Source organism: Pinus tabuliformis, chromosome 1_1, assembly GCF_031772625.1.
Source record: "Pinus tabuliformis cultivar Carrire ecotype Pingquan chromosome 1_1, CPIR1, whole genome shotgun sequence".
Classification (NCBI taxonomy): domain Eukaryota; kingdom Viridiplantae; phylum Streptophyta; class Pinopsida; order Pinales; family Pinaceae; genus Pinus; species Pinus tabuliformis.
Window position 1 is genome coordinate 538833637 of NC_142297.1, and position 16525 is coordinate 538850161.

Below are 16525 nucleotides of genomic sequence, written 5' to 3' on the forward strand. Positions count from 1 at the left end.
ATGAGGAAATATACATGGGACAACCATAAGGTTTTGTTCAATATGAAAAATGAAGATTAAATGGCAAGCTCAAGAAATCATTGTATGCTTGAAGCAATCACCTAGGAAATGCTACAAAAAATTTGATTCCCTTATGATGAGCTAGAACTATACTAGAAGTAAGTATGACCATTGTGTGTACTTCAAAATTTTGAATGGCATATTCATTATCTTAGTGCTATATATTGATGATATGCTTGTTGCATGTAAAAGGATGGAAGAGATTAACAAGTTGAATGCTCAGATGACTAGGATCTTTGATATGGTGGATCTAGGAAAAGCAAAGAAAATCTTAGGCAATGTAATACACAAAGACAAAGAAAATTGTAAGCATAGGTTTTCACAAAGTAAATATGTTGAGAAAGCTAAGTTACACTAAAATAGATATGGGAATGGATACGGATACGAGGTTTGAAATGGATATGGAATTTTTTTTTTTAAATCTAGATACGATACGACACACACACACACACATATATAATAAGAATTTCATATTACCATATTCATCTTTTAAAATATACATTCTATATCTAAAAATAGATAATCAATTATCATCTATCATCATCATCAATTCAGCATAAACGTTGTCATCATCATTAATGATTATTATAACATTCATAATTCATCATTCAACATATCATCAAGTTTCTATTTCAAATTTCAACCATTAACATCAACATGACAAATTACAACATCATCACCAAAATTAATAATGCACATTACATAGTACAAAGTACAAAATGAATTATGAATGGCACTCTACTATCATTATTCATAATTCATATGGCATATTATGGTATTCAATATTCATTGTTCAAAAGTTAAAAAATCATCATAAATTACATTTACATATCATCAAATATGTCTCCATTCATGTCACTAAGAACCACATCCTCTCTAGGAGTAGGAGCATTACTTCTATGTCCACTTGAAGTTCCAACTATTGGTGTCTCCTCATCAAACAAAGTCACATGAGACCTGACATTCAACGTCATATCCAAGTCAGACAACTCTAGTTCCACATCCCATAAATTTGGTGGGCCCAAATTTGTATTCGTCTCTCTTGTGTGACAGAAGGCGAAGGTTTGAATGAACATACACTAGTTCCTCAGCCTTCCTGGAGCCCAATATATTTCACTTCACTGAATGTATGAAACCATATGTACTCTAGTTCCTTTTTGCTGAAGAGGAACTAGCAACCTGTGACAAGATCCTGATGGCCGTTTTTTGGATTTTTGTAAGTTCCCCACCATAGTAGTTCCACCAATCAATTGGACTTAATGTGGTCTTGTCCCACATACAATCAATATCAGCACCCCAACTCTCCGATCCCACAAAATGAGCAAACTCTGAACGAATCTGAATCCTAATTTTAGGATCTACAAAAAGCTTTTTTAAATCCTTGTGAGACTTATGGGTTTTTATTTGGTAGTTCTTTCTAGATCACTTAGTAACTCTGCAGCATAATATTTTGGATTCACTTCATAGGTCAAAAGGTCCAATGGAGTGGTCATCTTGTTTCGCCTTTTGGTAAATATATCTTTGACTTTTCTATAAAATAATTCATCTAGGTCGTTCTCCTTGGCATTTATAACCACCCTTATCTTCTCTACCGTGGAACCAATTCCCTAATACACCTCTCCCAAATTAGGCATATTTGTGTCAAACAGGTGAAGCAAATCCACAATTGGCTTAGTAAATGCCAAGAGGTACTCCACCCTATCCCACCATTCATCATCAACAACCAACCTTTTCACTGCTTGTTCTCTTTCAGATCAAGATTGCCTCTATTGATTCCAAAGAGAACTGCATACCATTGATTGTAATGTTTCTTTCGCCTCCATAAGCCTTCTTAAGAATATAATGTGAGAAACAAAACTAGTCTCGACAACCTGCAAGTGCCAAATTGCCAATGTTTCAATAAATTAAAAATCATATTTTGATTGAAAATATTATGATTCACGAATCATGATGTTTGGGAATCTGATTTCTACATTTGAATTTAGAGTCATAGAAATTAGAATTTATGAAATAAACTTTAAAGTTTAGGTACCTTAAGGAGCTCCAACTTTGCAAATTCCCTATAGTGCCTCGGTACATGTTGTGGTTTGTCATGAAAGCTTGAATTTCTTTTGCTTCTTCAAAAATAACTCGAATCCACTCAATTTGCTTCCCCATTTTGCTCAACATGAGGTTCAATGAATGTACAAAAAAAGAGTTCCAAAAGATGTGCTGATATTTTCCTTCAATAATTAGGCCAACTACTTTGCACACCGTTGCATTGTCAGTTATTACGTGGACAACATTTTCTGGCCCCATCAATTCAATTGCTTCAATCAAGATGTCAGCAATGAATTGAGAATCTTTCATTTGCCCCTCACAGTCCACTTCCTTCAAAACTTTTGCCCCCTTTGAGCTTTGAGCAGTCACATTGATCAAAGGCCTATTCCTTTGATCTTTCCATCCATGAAAAATGATGGACACCCCTGAAATGCGTCATGAATTATGGATGGGGCTTAATTTTGCCTCCAAATCTAACTTCTCAACACTCAACATTGTAGTGCATACCTTCTCATATCTAGGGCTCCCATACCCTTTTGGAGCTTCATTCGCTGCTTTTATCATCTTTCCCAATAAGGAGATTGCATCTGCCGTCTCTCGAGCATCATTATTAAAACTCTTTTCAAGCGGGCCTAGATTAGACCGGTTTGAATCAGGGTTGCCAATTCCATGAGAGGGAATTGGAGGCCTTGATGAAGATGATCCCAACCTTGTTGTTGTTGGTTGTTTGAATTGAGAGACAGGATTTCCCTCATTTTCCTAACATCTGCTTCATCTTGTTCTTTCCAATATTTTACAAGTTTTTCGTTGATTAATCATTTTCCCTCTGTCCCATTCTCTTAGGTGGGCCAATTAATATTCGAATCCCATTGCCTTTTAACCCAAGTAAATGTGCTTTAACCTAGGTGCACGATTCCTTAAACTCCTTTCGACACTCATTGCAAACCCATGCCAATGATCCCCCTCCTTGGATCTCCCTTACAACAGTTACATATTTCGAAAGTGGTGAATTTGGATCAACTTTAGAGACAGATTCAACTTCACGTTCCTCTGCCTCGCAACTGAGTGAACTTGAAGTTTCCCTGATGATGATGTAAATGAAACTGCAAAATAAAATTTACAATTACAAATTCAAACTCAAATAATTTTAAAATTTATAATTGTAATTTGTTTTAACTTGTCAAGTCTCACTAATACTGTGGATGACTGAAAACTAAAGAGTTAAAAGGTCTCACAATTGTTTGGCACAATACTATAAAAATACCTAGGAAATATTGCCTAGAAGTCTCCCGTATAGAAAAATCTAGGAAATCTTTCTAAGAAATTTCAAATCCAATTCCAATAGAGAAATGTCATTTCCACGTGATAAAATTATAGTTCTTTCAATGAGTATGCAAGGGCGAGCACCAAAATTTAAAAACTATAAATATAAATACTAAAACAACAAAGATCAAAAGTTCATTGACACATCTATATGCACACTATGTATAGAAAAAATATCTTTCTTGTTCATACATAAAAACGTAGACAATTGTTATTGTTTCCTAGAATTTGGAAGTGTCTTTTTCAAAACCCATTTCCACGTTCGAAGTGACATAAGTTTAAGGAAAGTATCCCAATTTCACTGTCAAGCCTAAACCATGTGAATCTAGCAAATAGCCATATCCCTGTTGCAATGCTTTCGTTTGTGGACATTGATAAGTTGTGTATAACAAGAAAGAAGTAAATCAAGCAAGTTCCCACACAATTACAGACATTTAACATATTCTTACTTGTAGTCCATTGCCCGACATCCAATAGAGCACGGGCTCATGCTCACAAGGTCCAGTACCTGACGTCCAAGTTACCAATAGTCTCTGATCCTCAGGCTCGTGCTCGTGCTCTACTCGTTGACCAACAAGCTCGAGGCTTCAGGATCTTGTAACTCGCACCATGCCGCCATCGTTTTCAAACTCCAAAGTTGAAACTTGAGACTAGTGCTCTCACAACATTTTACCTGCTCGGGCCACAAACCACTAACTAGTTACCACATACATCTGCAGGATTGCACCACAAGGGTCAAGCTGCTCTAGAAATTTGAATGTTCTAACAGTTAACTTCTCGTCGTCAAGTGGGTATTAGGTAAATGAGCGGCTTGATCCCTAAAGGTGGTAAAAAGCCTCGATCACTTTATATAACCTGTTCCCAGTGTTTGAGGGAAAAGTCATTTCCGACGTTGTTGGACGTTCAAAATCCTTACCTAGCATTTTGCAAACAAAATACTCGGATCTGTTTCTGGAATTATGTGATTTGTATCACGATTTCCAGATTCGTATCACGTTTTTCGTGATACGGATCCAAAAATCATGATACAGATTTGTAATTCCGGGAACAGAGAAAAAAATACGTAAAACTCCTCAAATCTGTATCCAATCGAAACTTCATCATTTCCAAAAATTTGAAATGGGACAGATCTGTATCCAAACCGTTTCTCTTTTCTCTCTCTTGCAAATTGCATGTGTGGATTAGTCTCTCTCTCTCTCTCTCTCTCTCTTTGTGGTTCACATTTTTCTAGGGCCACTATTGCAAGGGAACAAAATTTTTGGGTTATTGGGGAAATTGTTGCAGGACCAAAATTTCTTGGGCAACTGGCTATTGCGGGAGGGTCGAAATTCTGGGTTAGATGGGTAGAGAAAAGTGTAGGATCAGATTGAGTGACTTGACTTGGAGGAGAAGCCCAGGTTTGACTATAGGTGTAAGTCTTTCTCTCATTGAACAAGAATAATTTCTCTATTGAAAAATGTTGTTGGGTTTTTCCCCTTTGTGAGTTTCCCAGGGTAAATCATGTCTTCTTTTGTGTGTTGTGATCTCTACTGTTCCACTATTATTTATGGTCAGATTTCTGAAGTATAATTTCTTAATTATATATTGAAACAAGTTAAAAGGAGATCTACATAAAATTTAATTATCAGAAATTCAGAAATATTATGCTAACCTTAATTGCACTAAGAAAATCAACATGGTATCAGAGCTTTGGAGAAGGAAGAAGGGAACATTGAGATCACCTTGAAAAAACTCTAGAGATCTTTTTATTCAAGTCCTTCTCGTAGATTGGTTTCTATGGCTTCCTCCATGGGATTTGAAAACAAGATAGAGGAAGCATCTAATTTCAGAGCTTGGGAATTTAGAATAGATATTCTTCTTGCCAAGAACAAGGTTTTGGACATTTTGAAAGGAAATGTTGTTGAACTAGAAGATGATGCAGGAAAAGCAAAGTTCAAGGAGGATGACAACAATGCTATGAGCATTATAGTGGACTCCATTAGGGATCATTTAGTTCCCTACATTGCAAAACTTGACATTAGAGGAAATTTCAGCCTAAAAGTATCTATGGAATTTCATATACATAATATGTAAACCAATCAAAATCATTTAAATCTAAAAATAGGTACATGTAAATATTTTGGAAGGAAAATAAAAATAACTATTTTTTTTAATTGTATTTTTGGCTTATCTCCTTGTAGGTTTACTCAAATTTCAAGCGTAAACGCTCGTAAGATGCAAAATTAAATTCCACGTCCAACAAGTACCCATTATGTGTGCTTCTGAGAAGACCCACATTGATAAAAATTGAAGATACATTAAAAAATCATGTTAAACACACTTTAACATGATTTTTTAATGTATCTTCAATTTTTATCAATGTGGGTTTTCTCAGAAGTATGCATAATTCTAACGAGTGTCTACACTTGAAATTTGAGTAAACATATAAGGAGATAAGCAAAAAATACAATAAAAAATAGTAGTTTACTTTTCCCTCAAAAATTCATAACTTGTATTTCATTATTTTAACTATTATTTTAATATTTTTCCTTAGGAGGCCACTTTTAGGCTGAAATTTCCTCTGATGTATCTCAAAGAAGATGTATGATTCCCTAATGAATATTTACACTATCAAGAATGTTGGTCAATCAATGAGTTTGAAGAATGAAATTCGAAATACAAGGATGACTAATGAAGACGTTATGGCTTCTTGCTTCGCAAGGATTTCTCAAATAAGATATTAGATCCAATCAATTAGAGAATCCATTCCTAATCAAGAGCTAGTGATTACAACACTCAATGGTCTTCCTAGATCATGGGATGCTTTTGCAACAAAAATAAGCAGTTGGAAGGAATCTCCTACATTTGAACAATTATGGACATTATGTGCTCAAGAAGAAGCAAGATTGAGGACTAGAGATCATCAAGATGAGGAAATTCAAACCCTTGTAGCTTATTTCAAGAACAAAGGAAAGAAGAAGCTTGGACCTCAACAGAAGGAGTCAGGAAAGGGATCTTCTTCATCTAAGAAGAATAAAGACTTATCAAAGATCCAATGTTATGGATATCAGGAATATGGACAATTCAAGAGATATTGTCCTAACATGGCTAACAAAAAGAAGAGAAAAGGGAAGCAACATGCTTCCGCAACAGATGTTGAAGACGAAAAAACAAAGAAGGTTAAAGGTGAAAAGGATTTCTTTTACTATTCTTCTTTGACAGGTTCCTTTGTAGATGATGATGGCATGTGGCTGGTACATAGTGGAGCATTACGGCACATGACTAGAGAGCATTGAAATCTTTCCAGCACAAAAAAAAGAAGTTGTCTCAAAGGGTTGAACTGGGAGACAATAAAAACTATGCAATTAAAGGAGTTGGAAAGGCATCCATAGAGCTAGAATCTGGTAACAATGTACATTTCTACAATGTTCTTTATGTATTAGATTTGAAAAATAATCTTGTCTTTGCTTCTTGTTTAGAAGATAAAGGAGATATAGTTGATTTTGTAGATGGAAAATGGAAAAGTACTTGTTTGGTCCAAGGGCTCTAGTATAGATGATGCTAGGGTTAATGGGATTCGTGATGGAAGGTTGTATAGACTTGTGATTCAACCAGATCAAACACTAGTACATGATGAGATAAATCCAAGTGAGTTATGGCACAAAAGGTATGGACATCTTCATTTTAGAGCATTTCCCGAGTTAAGTCAAATAGTGTCCGGGGTTCCTGAACTATAGTTAAAGAACGATGGTGTATGGAAAGGTTGTGCTCTTGGGAAGAAAATCAAGAAATCATTTCCAAACAGTGACAATAGATCTAAGGAAGCTTTGGCCTTGATTCATTATGATGTATGTGGTCTAATTCCGATAAAATCACTTGGTGGTTCATTGTACTATGTGACATTTATTGATGACTTCTCCTGTAAGACATGGATATATCTCTCGAAGATTAAGGATGAGGTATTTGACAAGTTCCAGGAATTCAAAGTTGAAGTGGAAAACTTGACAGGAAAAAAGATCAAGATACTAAGATCTGATAATTGAGGAGAACACACCTTGAAGGAGCTTGTTGCTTTCTGCAAGCATGATGGTATTAAGAGGGAGGTAAGTGTCCCTTATAATCCAGAACAAAATGGTGTAGTAGAATGAAAGAACATGTCCATTGAAGAATTTGTTAAGGCCATGATGAATGATTTGGACTTGCCATTGTTCTTATGGGGAGAGGGATCACAAAAAACTGTGTACATTCAAAATAGAAGTCCTCATAGAGTTCTGGAAGGTATGACTTGTGAAGGAGCTTTCTCTAAAAGGAAGATAGAGATTGGTCACATGAGGATATTTAGTTTCCTTGAATATATTCATGTTCCTAAGGATAAGAGTAACAAGCTTGAGTCCTTAGGAAAGAAAGGCATATTTGTTAAATACAACGAATCATTGAAGACTTACAAAGTATACATTCCAGAGTAGCAATGGATTGGCGTCAGCTGAGATGTCACCTTCGATGAGAAAGTGGCATATTGGAAGTCTAAGAAAGTCTTTGTAGGTTCCTTGGATGAAGTAACATAAGAGGTCTCAAGGGAGGAGCATTCGAGTTCTACATAATGTACTGGAAGGCCAGAAGGGCCTCAAGAACTAGCAGAACCAGTCATAGTTCTAGGGATCAAGAAGAGACCAACATGGCTTAGATCCACATTAGAAGAGCTAGAAGTACATACAGCTCTTGATGGCACATCTAGAGAGGTGAAGAAACCTAAGAGGTTCTCAAGCTATGTAGCTCTCATGAAAAAACTCATTGATAAAGAACCTTCCACATATGAAGAAGCAACTAACCAACAGGTATGGAAGGAAGCGATGGATGAAGAGTAGCGGTCGATTATGAAGAATGATGCATGTGAAATTGTGCCAAAGCCTAAAGGGAAGTCAACGGTGACTTCCAAGTGGATATAAAAGATTAAGCGTGTTGCTAGAGGGTTCTCCTAGAAAGAGGAATAAGACTAAGATGAGACCTTTTCTCAAGTTGTTAGGTACACCTCTATTAGATCCATCATTGGGATGGAAATTGCACTAGATGGATGTGAAGACTGCTTTCCTGAATGGTGTGATTTAGAAAGAGGTGTACATAGAGAAACCTCAAGGCTTTGAGGTATTTGGAAAGGAATCTCATGTTTGTAGGTTGAAAAAGGCATTGTATGGACTCAAGCAAGCTCCAAGAGCTTGGCATGCTCGTATCGACAACCACTGATGAGATTGGGATTTACGAAGAGTGAAGCTGATCCAAACTTTTACTTTAAGATTGTGAAGAATGCACTTGTGTAGGGAAAATAAGTGGGCTAATTTTCCATGTTTTTTCTAGAAAAAATATTCACCAATTTCCATTTTTTCTAAAAATGATTCACCCAAATTTTATAGTATCAAATTATTTTACCTTAAAAATTGTCGAAATTTTATAGAGAGATATAAAATGATTAGAATTTTGAATGCTTTTATAAACTTATTACCAAACATTTTATAGTCTACATATTAGTGACTAGTAAGATTCGCCAAAGTTTATAAACTTTTAGATAAATTTCTATCCTTGAAATTTTCCCTACCCTATGATCTTATTATTATTTGTTGATAAATTGTTTCTGAAAGGTGTTGAGCCTCTTATTATTGAATGGACTAAGCAATTGGATTTTGAGTTCGATATGAAGTATCTTCAGTTGATGCATTATTACTTGGGATTAGAATTATGGCAGAAACCTGGTGAACCCTTCCTTGGTCAAGGAAAATATGTGTTAGAGATTCTTCAGAGATTTGGTACGATGGATTGCAAATCCATGGCGACTCCCATGGTAACCAACTTGAAGAAGTTAAGAGGCTATGACTCGTAATTGGTAGACCCATCTATGTATTGAAGGTTGATTGGTTCGTTGATGTATTTGGTTAACGCCAGGCCGAAAATATGCTTTGCTATGAACACTTTGAGCCAGTTTCAGGTTGACCCAAGACATGAGCATTGGATTGCAACAAAGTGCATTTTGAGATATTTTCATTGTACAGTGAGTTATGGCTTGAGATTTGTTGCAAACAATATGTACAACTTCAGGGATATATGGATGTTGATTGGGCAGGAAGTGTTGAAGATAGGAAGAGTACCTCGGGAGTATGCTTCAGTTTGGGATCCGCTATGACATCGTGGATGAGTAGGAAGCAAAGGTTGATTACACTCAGCACTGCTAAAGTAGAGTACAAAGTAGCCAATGAAGCTTGTACCGAAATAGTATGGCTCCAGAAATTGTTTACAGGATTGTTTTGTCAAGAGTTGTAACTGACGGTGATACACTGCGATAATCAAAGCAATGTGAATCTTTCAAAGAATCACGTGTTCCATGGTAGGTGGAAACATATTGAGATCAAGTACCACTACATCCATGACATGGTGCAGAGGAGAGCAATAAGGCCCGAGTACATCTCCACCGATGAGAAGACAGTTGATGTTCTAGCGAAGTCGTTGTCGAGAGACAATTTGGGGCTTGAGAGATTACCCCTCTCGTTGAGAGGGAGTGCTGACATGTATGCAACACAGATAGACATTCTCCTGAAAGGGAGAATGGGTGCAAGAGACCCAGAGGACTCAAGAGGCAGTCTTGAGTGAGTGTCTCTTGGAGGAGGACCCTTATCACACACCAGGACTAGTGGAGTGAGGTCTTGGACCCTAATCACACACCAGGCATGGTAGAGGGTGGTCCTTCAGCATCTGGACCCTGAACACACACCAAGCATGGCAGAGTGCGGTCCTTCAGCATTTGCACCTTGATCACACATCGGGAAGGGTGGAGTGAGGTCTCGGACCCTGATCACACACCGGGTAGGGTGGAGTAAGGTCCTTTAAGTATCTAGACATGATCACCAAACAAGAAGGGGTTGAGTGAGGTCTTGGCCCAGAGTGCTCACCAGGAAGGGTGAGTGAGTGCTTGTTAGTTGAGGGTCTCAGCATTTTGGCCTAGGTAGAGGCCATGGGATTTGAGGACCGATCACTCTAGAGGAGTGAGTCCTTATATGTTGATGACATTGCCATGAGTTTGGGATTGCCCCAGATATGGCCACTAGTAGATGCTGATGATAGATGATGATGCTGGTAATAATGGATAACCTTTTCTTTAGAGAAATTTGTTCAATTTGAGAACACCTATGAAAGTGCTTATGAATACCTCCCTAGTTGAGAGGGAGTATTGAATTTGTAACTATGGTCGGTCTTCATAATGTACATTTGGTCACTTGACATAATTGTATTTATCATTGTTAAATCATATTTATAAATGCTTGAGTCAAAGGAAAATTTATTTTGAGTTAATGTCCCATTGCAACTTTTTAAAGATGAAAATTTGAATTGTGAAGTGTAAATTTTGGCTCCAAAAGTGACAAGTCGGCTTCCCTCCAAGTCAAGTCGACCTTGGCCAAGAGACACATCCATTCGCCCAAGATGGACTATTATATAAAGGAAACTTGACCTCCTCCATTTGGGCATTCACATTCTCTCACACACGACAGTTTCTAGGCAAGCAAGTGAAGGACGAAGAAGGAGGCCGAAATATCTCTTTTTTCTCTCTCTTGCAACTCGCATGTGTGGATTAGTCTCTCTCTCTCTGGTTCACATTTTTTTGGGGAAACTGTTGCCGGGGGCGAAATTTTTTCGTTGTAGAGGAAACTATTGCAGGGCCGAAATTTCTGGGGCAACTGCCTATTGCAGGAGGGAGGGCCAAAATTCCGAGTCAGACAGGCAGAGCGAAGTGCGGGATTAGATTGGGTGACTTGACTTGGAGGAGAAGGCCAAGTTTGACCATAGGTCTAGGTGTGTCTCGTATTGAACAAGAAGAAGTTCTCTACTGAAAAAGGTTGTTGGGTTTTTCCCCTTTGTGGGTTTTCCAAGGGTGAACCTTGTCTTATTTTGTGTGTTGTGATCTCTACTCTTCCACTATTCTTTATGGTTGAATTTCTGAAGTATAATTGTTGAATGATAGAATGAAATAAGTTAAAAGAAGATCTACATCAAAAGTAATTATCAGAATTTCAAAAATATTGTGCCAACCCTAATTGCACTAAGAAAATCAACATTATCCACCACGAAGGCAGAGTGTATTGCTGTCTCACATGCTTGCAAAGAGGAAATTTGGTTGAAGGGTCTTCTAGGTGAATTTGGAAGAATGCAGAACAATGTAACTGTATTCTATGATAGTCAAGTGCTATACATTTGGCTACAAATCTAGCTTATCATAGTATGACTATCCATATTGACATAAAATGCCATTTTGTAATACAAGTCATTGATGGAGGTACGCTAGATCTTAAAAGGGTCTACACTCAAGAAAACTATGTAGACATGCTTATGAAATTGATGTTGTTGGAGAAGTTGTGGTGGTGTTTGACTTCTCTTGGCTTACAGAAGAGGTGATGAAAGGACTTTGGCAAGGGCAAGGTATTAGGAAATTGTTGTCAAGGTGGAGATTGCTAAAGTATGACAACAGTGCCATTAAAAGGAAATGCAAAAATTGAATTTACCTTAAATGTTACTATGGTTATTCTAACGGTGTTGGTTTATAAACCAAATAATAGCTATCAAAACTATTGTAACAGCGCCTATTTCATTTATGAAGCCCAAGAGATTGAGAAGGAATGTAAGCCTCATTGTAATTTTCTCTTGATAAGAAAAAAACTTGTTTTTCCATGGATGTTTCCTTGACAAATTGTTAAGATTTTACCACATAAACTTTGTGTATCATTAATATTTTTCATTATTTCTCTATCATTGAATGACCCAAAATACCAATAATGGCAATAGTTGACATGGATCTGCTATTCTGCTAGAATAGCAATTTATTGACACTTCAGAGAAGGAAAAGCCATTCAAGACTTGGAAGCCCAGTCAGGATTGCTTGCAACTTGTAGCTAGACAAAGGTATAGTAGATCTAAAATATACTAGAATACAGACCTGTAAATTGAAAATTCAAATCATCTAAAACAAAAGACTTTGCTATAAATCATGCGGTTTCTGCCTCCCCTGTTTATTGCAGTTAAGAAAATTTCAGTCTGATAGAGTTTATGCATAGGAACTAGTCTGATAGAGCTTATGCATAGGAACAAAATGATTAGCTGACCTTGGATCGAGAAGCTCAGATAACTTTTGTAATTCCTCTCGTGTTTCATGCATTTCTTCTAAGATATCAATGTCCAGATCGAAGCAAATATGTCCCTGGTTCACCTTCGGTATTGTGGTGATTATTAGGTCGATGTACTCATCAACTTCTGCCTGCAACAGACATAAAAGTTTTAATTTATCGAAACTTGTTATATCACGTTTGTTCCATTCGGGACTTTAATGGCCTAAAAGAAAATGAAATTATCAACTATTAAACTTATCGTATAATATATTATGCTGAATCGTGTCTAAAGCACATATAATGTCCACAGCTTGGTGAAAGAAAAGATTAACAATCACAATACAATGCCATGTGCTTTCCATACCTTCAATGGGCAAGCTTTTGAAACAAAATTGTCCATGTAAGACTGATTTTCCTTTCCTCGGAAAATTCTTAGAGCTTCCTCGGTGTATTTATCCTTTAGAGGTATTTGCTCTTCAAGTTTTTCCCGAGCAAAATACAGCCACCTTTTCATCCTCCGTACAACAAACCATGGTACATGCTGCCCATTTACTTTCACTTTGCAAGATGGTTCGTCATCTTCAAACAGAGGAAGCAAGATATTCTCACTTGTGGATTTCATCTCAGTTGTTACATAATCAGCTTTTTGTTGTTCCTCGGTCTCCCCGGTATTTGACATAGATGTGAGACAAACACCCTCCTTTTCTCGATTGTGTATGAGGAACTTTCTGTTATCTGTAATATAATCGTGTGTTTCTTTGGCCGCAATAGATTCAAGAATATGCCCTGTATTAATTACGGAACTTTTACTATTTGATGACGACGAGCCCTTTTCAATATCCTCGCTTCTTTTATAATCGTGTGGTTCTTTGGCCGCTGTAGATTCAAGAATATGCCCTGTATTGATTATGGAACTTTTACTATTTGATGACGACGAGTCCTTTTCAATATCCTCACTTCTTTCATTCCCAGCATACACATTTTTTTCCTGAAAGACAGCTCGAATGACAGATTCCTTGGATACAAGGCTCTCCTCTGGCAGAATTATTATATCTTTATAATTATGAATAGATTCATGAGATTTGCTCAAATTAATCATCACCAAAGGATTGTCAATACCTCTCATTGCTTTAGAAAGATTAATTAAGAATGTCTTTTTGTTGGAAGAGCCGTTTCCCAAAAGCTGTAGCAGGCCTTCTCTGAATTTGAAAGGCAAATTCTTTGTAATCTGACCATCTTTAAAGATTTTCCACAGTAATTGAGTATAATCTTCTAGGTTTCCTGCAGAGTTGATGCATATCAAACAAAGCATAATGATCAAACGCAATATGAGCTCAGGAAAATACTTTCTGCTGTCAATTTTCGAAGCTTCAATCCATTCAACCATTCCATGTTTATCAGATAAGAGGTCACAAATTATATGACACAACAGCTCATAAAAGTTTTCACATCCTTTTTCAGATCTCAACTGACTCTGTGATTGAAGCAGCCAGGTGTGGGAGAATTCTCCTTGTTTGCCAGTCATGAATTCAATGAAGAAAGATCTTGGCAGAAACAGGCCTGTCAAGAGCTGTTCACATGAAGATGCAAGGAAGAACAGCTTCTCCAGAAGCATGAGGAATATTTGTGGGGAAATATAATCAATCTTCTCCCAGTTGTTAAAGGTAGAAGATAAAGCTTGTCCAAAGCTTTTTACCAGATGCATTCTTCTATTACACGAACTGATTTCCGGAGATGTGTCCATGTCTAGCCAGAGTAGTTGATCATTCCAATAATGTTTGTCATTGAGGGACTCGAGAATTTTCTTTCCATACTCTATACCCAAATCCTTTGGTAAAAAGGGAAGCAGTACTTGCAATTTTCCAATCTGGCCTAGAGTTATGGACCTTTGCATATTGCGCACAATGTCATTTGTGATGTCTTGAAGAATCAAAATACTTGCTGCGTCTTCGCGCAGACTGATAAACTCTTTCATATTTTCATCTTCTTGTTTCAGCGGGAAAAAAGAATCTAAAAAACGCTCTTTACAGACTCTCGCCACTCTGACAAACTTTGCAATCTGCTGTAACCCAGAATGTCCAGTCAAGTGCTCCATATTTTTCAGGGATTCAGAAACCTGATACATTTGAATTAACAGGGCTCCCTGGATAGGAAGAATGCGGTTTTGTTTCATGCATAAAGAATACAGATTTTCCAATTTTTCAAGAACATTTTTTCCTACAGAATAGAGGTCCATTATGAAGAACTTCTTTGCAGCCATAGAAAAATTCTGAATGCTGATTTGCATGGTATTTCCTTGTCTTTGCAGAAATTTGACATCAATGTCCTTAAGCCAGAAAGTTTGACAGTTAAATGCATTGCAAAATCTATCATTTTTGTCCTTTCTGACACCAAAATATTCAAGGGCATACTCTAAGAAGCAACTATCTTGTTCTGTGTCCCGTCGTTTTTCATACTTTGAAAGAGCACTCACTGAGGATAACAATTTATCCTTCCATTCATCCCAAAGAAAGAACAGTGTTGCGGGAGAAATTTTATTCTCCAGCAGCATTCTGGAATAATCATCCAACCTGAATAAACTCATCCCTTGCGCAAGCTGAATTTTTTTATATCTGAGTTAAAGTGTGCATCAAGAACTTTACGCAGACAAAAAATTTGAAGTCTGATATTTCTCATTTTCTTTGCATGAATCATATGTTCCGTTAATTCAGGAAGACTGTATAACTCATCTGAAAGTATTGACCCTTCATAGTGAAGGGATTCATATACATGGCTTCGATCTTTTGCTGCTATGTCTTTTACTTTCTTTAATAGTTGATTCTTTTCGGGGAACTCCTGTGGTGGCCACCCTCTATTTCCTGTTCTCCAAAAGGAGTTCAATTGCACATGAAATAAAATGGATTTGACGGCTAGCCCATATTGTCCTGCTTTTTCACGCATGTCTGCCTCAAGTAACAAATCCCCTTCCAGTTCTGCCATTTCTGCTGCCTTTTCAAAGTTCCCAGCCGCCTCTTCAATCCTCAGAAGTTCTTTAAAGTAATCTCTCCTTAAGAGAAAGGATCTGATTACATCCAGTGATGGAAAAGCTTTCACAAATTTCATCATAGACTTAGTGTCTTTTTTCTGATGATAATGCGTTGCACATTTCTTAAGATAGTCAGTTTCAACTTCTACCGATTCACATCCATGGCATTTTCCACAGTTAGTATCACAGTTGCGTTTCTTCCACACTTCGATAAATTCCAACCCTACCATGAATAATTTGCCCTTTAAACACGCATCTAGGCATTTGGACACACAATTAGCTCTGGCATATGCACCGGCAGCGTTATGCCAGCATTTTGCTTCTGCAAAGCAATCTCCGGCAGCTTCAAGCCGTGCTTCGCCACATTTCTCTTCATATATCATACCTGTTTGTGCAAAGAAGATCCAACAAAGACCATCAATGCGTGAAATGGTAATATTTGCATGTCAAATCAATTGGTACATCAGGAAAGATAGATTTGTAGCAAAAGGGTAACAATAGGTGTTGGCAGCTGGAGCAAAGTTTAATGAATCTTCCCTACATAAATTTACTGAGCTCCAGAAGAAAAAGCGACAAGGCCACGAAATTTTCACCATTTGATACTTTCCAGCATTTAGGAATGAATGCCTTGTTCTCTTGAGGGGGTGATTATATTAAATTTTTGCCAGTCCCATCAAAGGTTAGTCTACAAACGAGTTACTTAAATGGGTTGGGAGACAGTAAAAATTTCTGAGCTTCACAAGAAAAAGCGATAAGGCCATGAAATTTTCACCATTTCATACTTCGCCGCACTTGAGCATAAATGCCTTGTTCTCATGAGGAATTATACTAAACTTTTGTCAGGCCCATCCAAGATTAGTCTGAATAATGAGATAAACGCATCTACTGTATTAATGTTGATTGAAAAAATTATATACTATATGGAGCATCACCAACTACTACTACTATATGGACCACC

At 37.1% G+C, this 16525-nt stretch overlaps 2 protein-coding genes across 2 annotated transcripts in view; both read right to left on the reverse strand.

Moving 5' to 3' along the window:
- LOC149214183 (uncharacterized) overlaps positions 1-15114 on the reverse strand; it is a 63453-nt gene extending 48339 nt beyond the window's left edge. The window contains exons 1-2 of the mRNA XM_089392216.1: positions 12907-15114; positions 12540-12691 (exon numbers count right to left, since the gene is read on the reverse strand). Coding sequence (XP_089248342.1) covers positions 12540-12691; positions 12907-15093 — 2339 coding nt within the window. The 5' untranslated portion in view covers positions 15094-15114. The remainder of the gene's footprint in view (positions 1-12539; positions 12692-12906) is intronic.
- The window catches only part of LOC149214184 (uncharacterized), a 133818-nt gene continuing 132406 nt past the window's right edge, over positions 15114-16525 (reverse strand). The window contains exon 4 of the mRNA XM_089392217.1: positions 15114-15952. Coding sequence (XP_089248343.1) covers positions 15123-15952 — 830 coding nt within the window. The 3' untranslated portion in view covers positions 15114-15122. The remainder of the gene's footprint in view (positions 15953-16525) is intronic.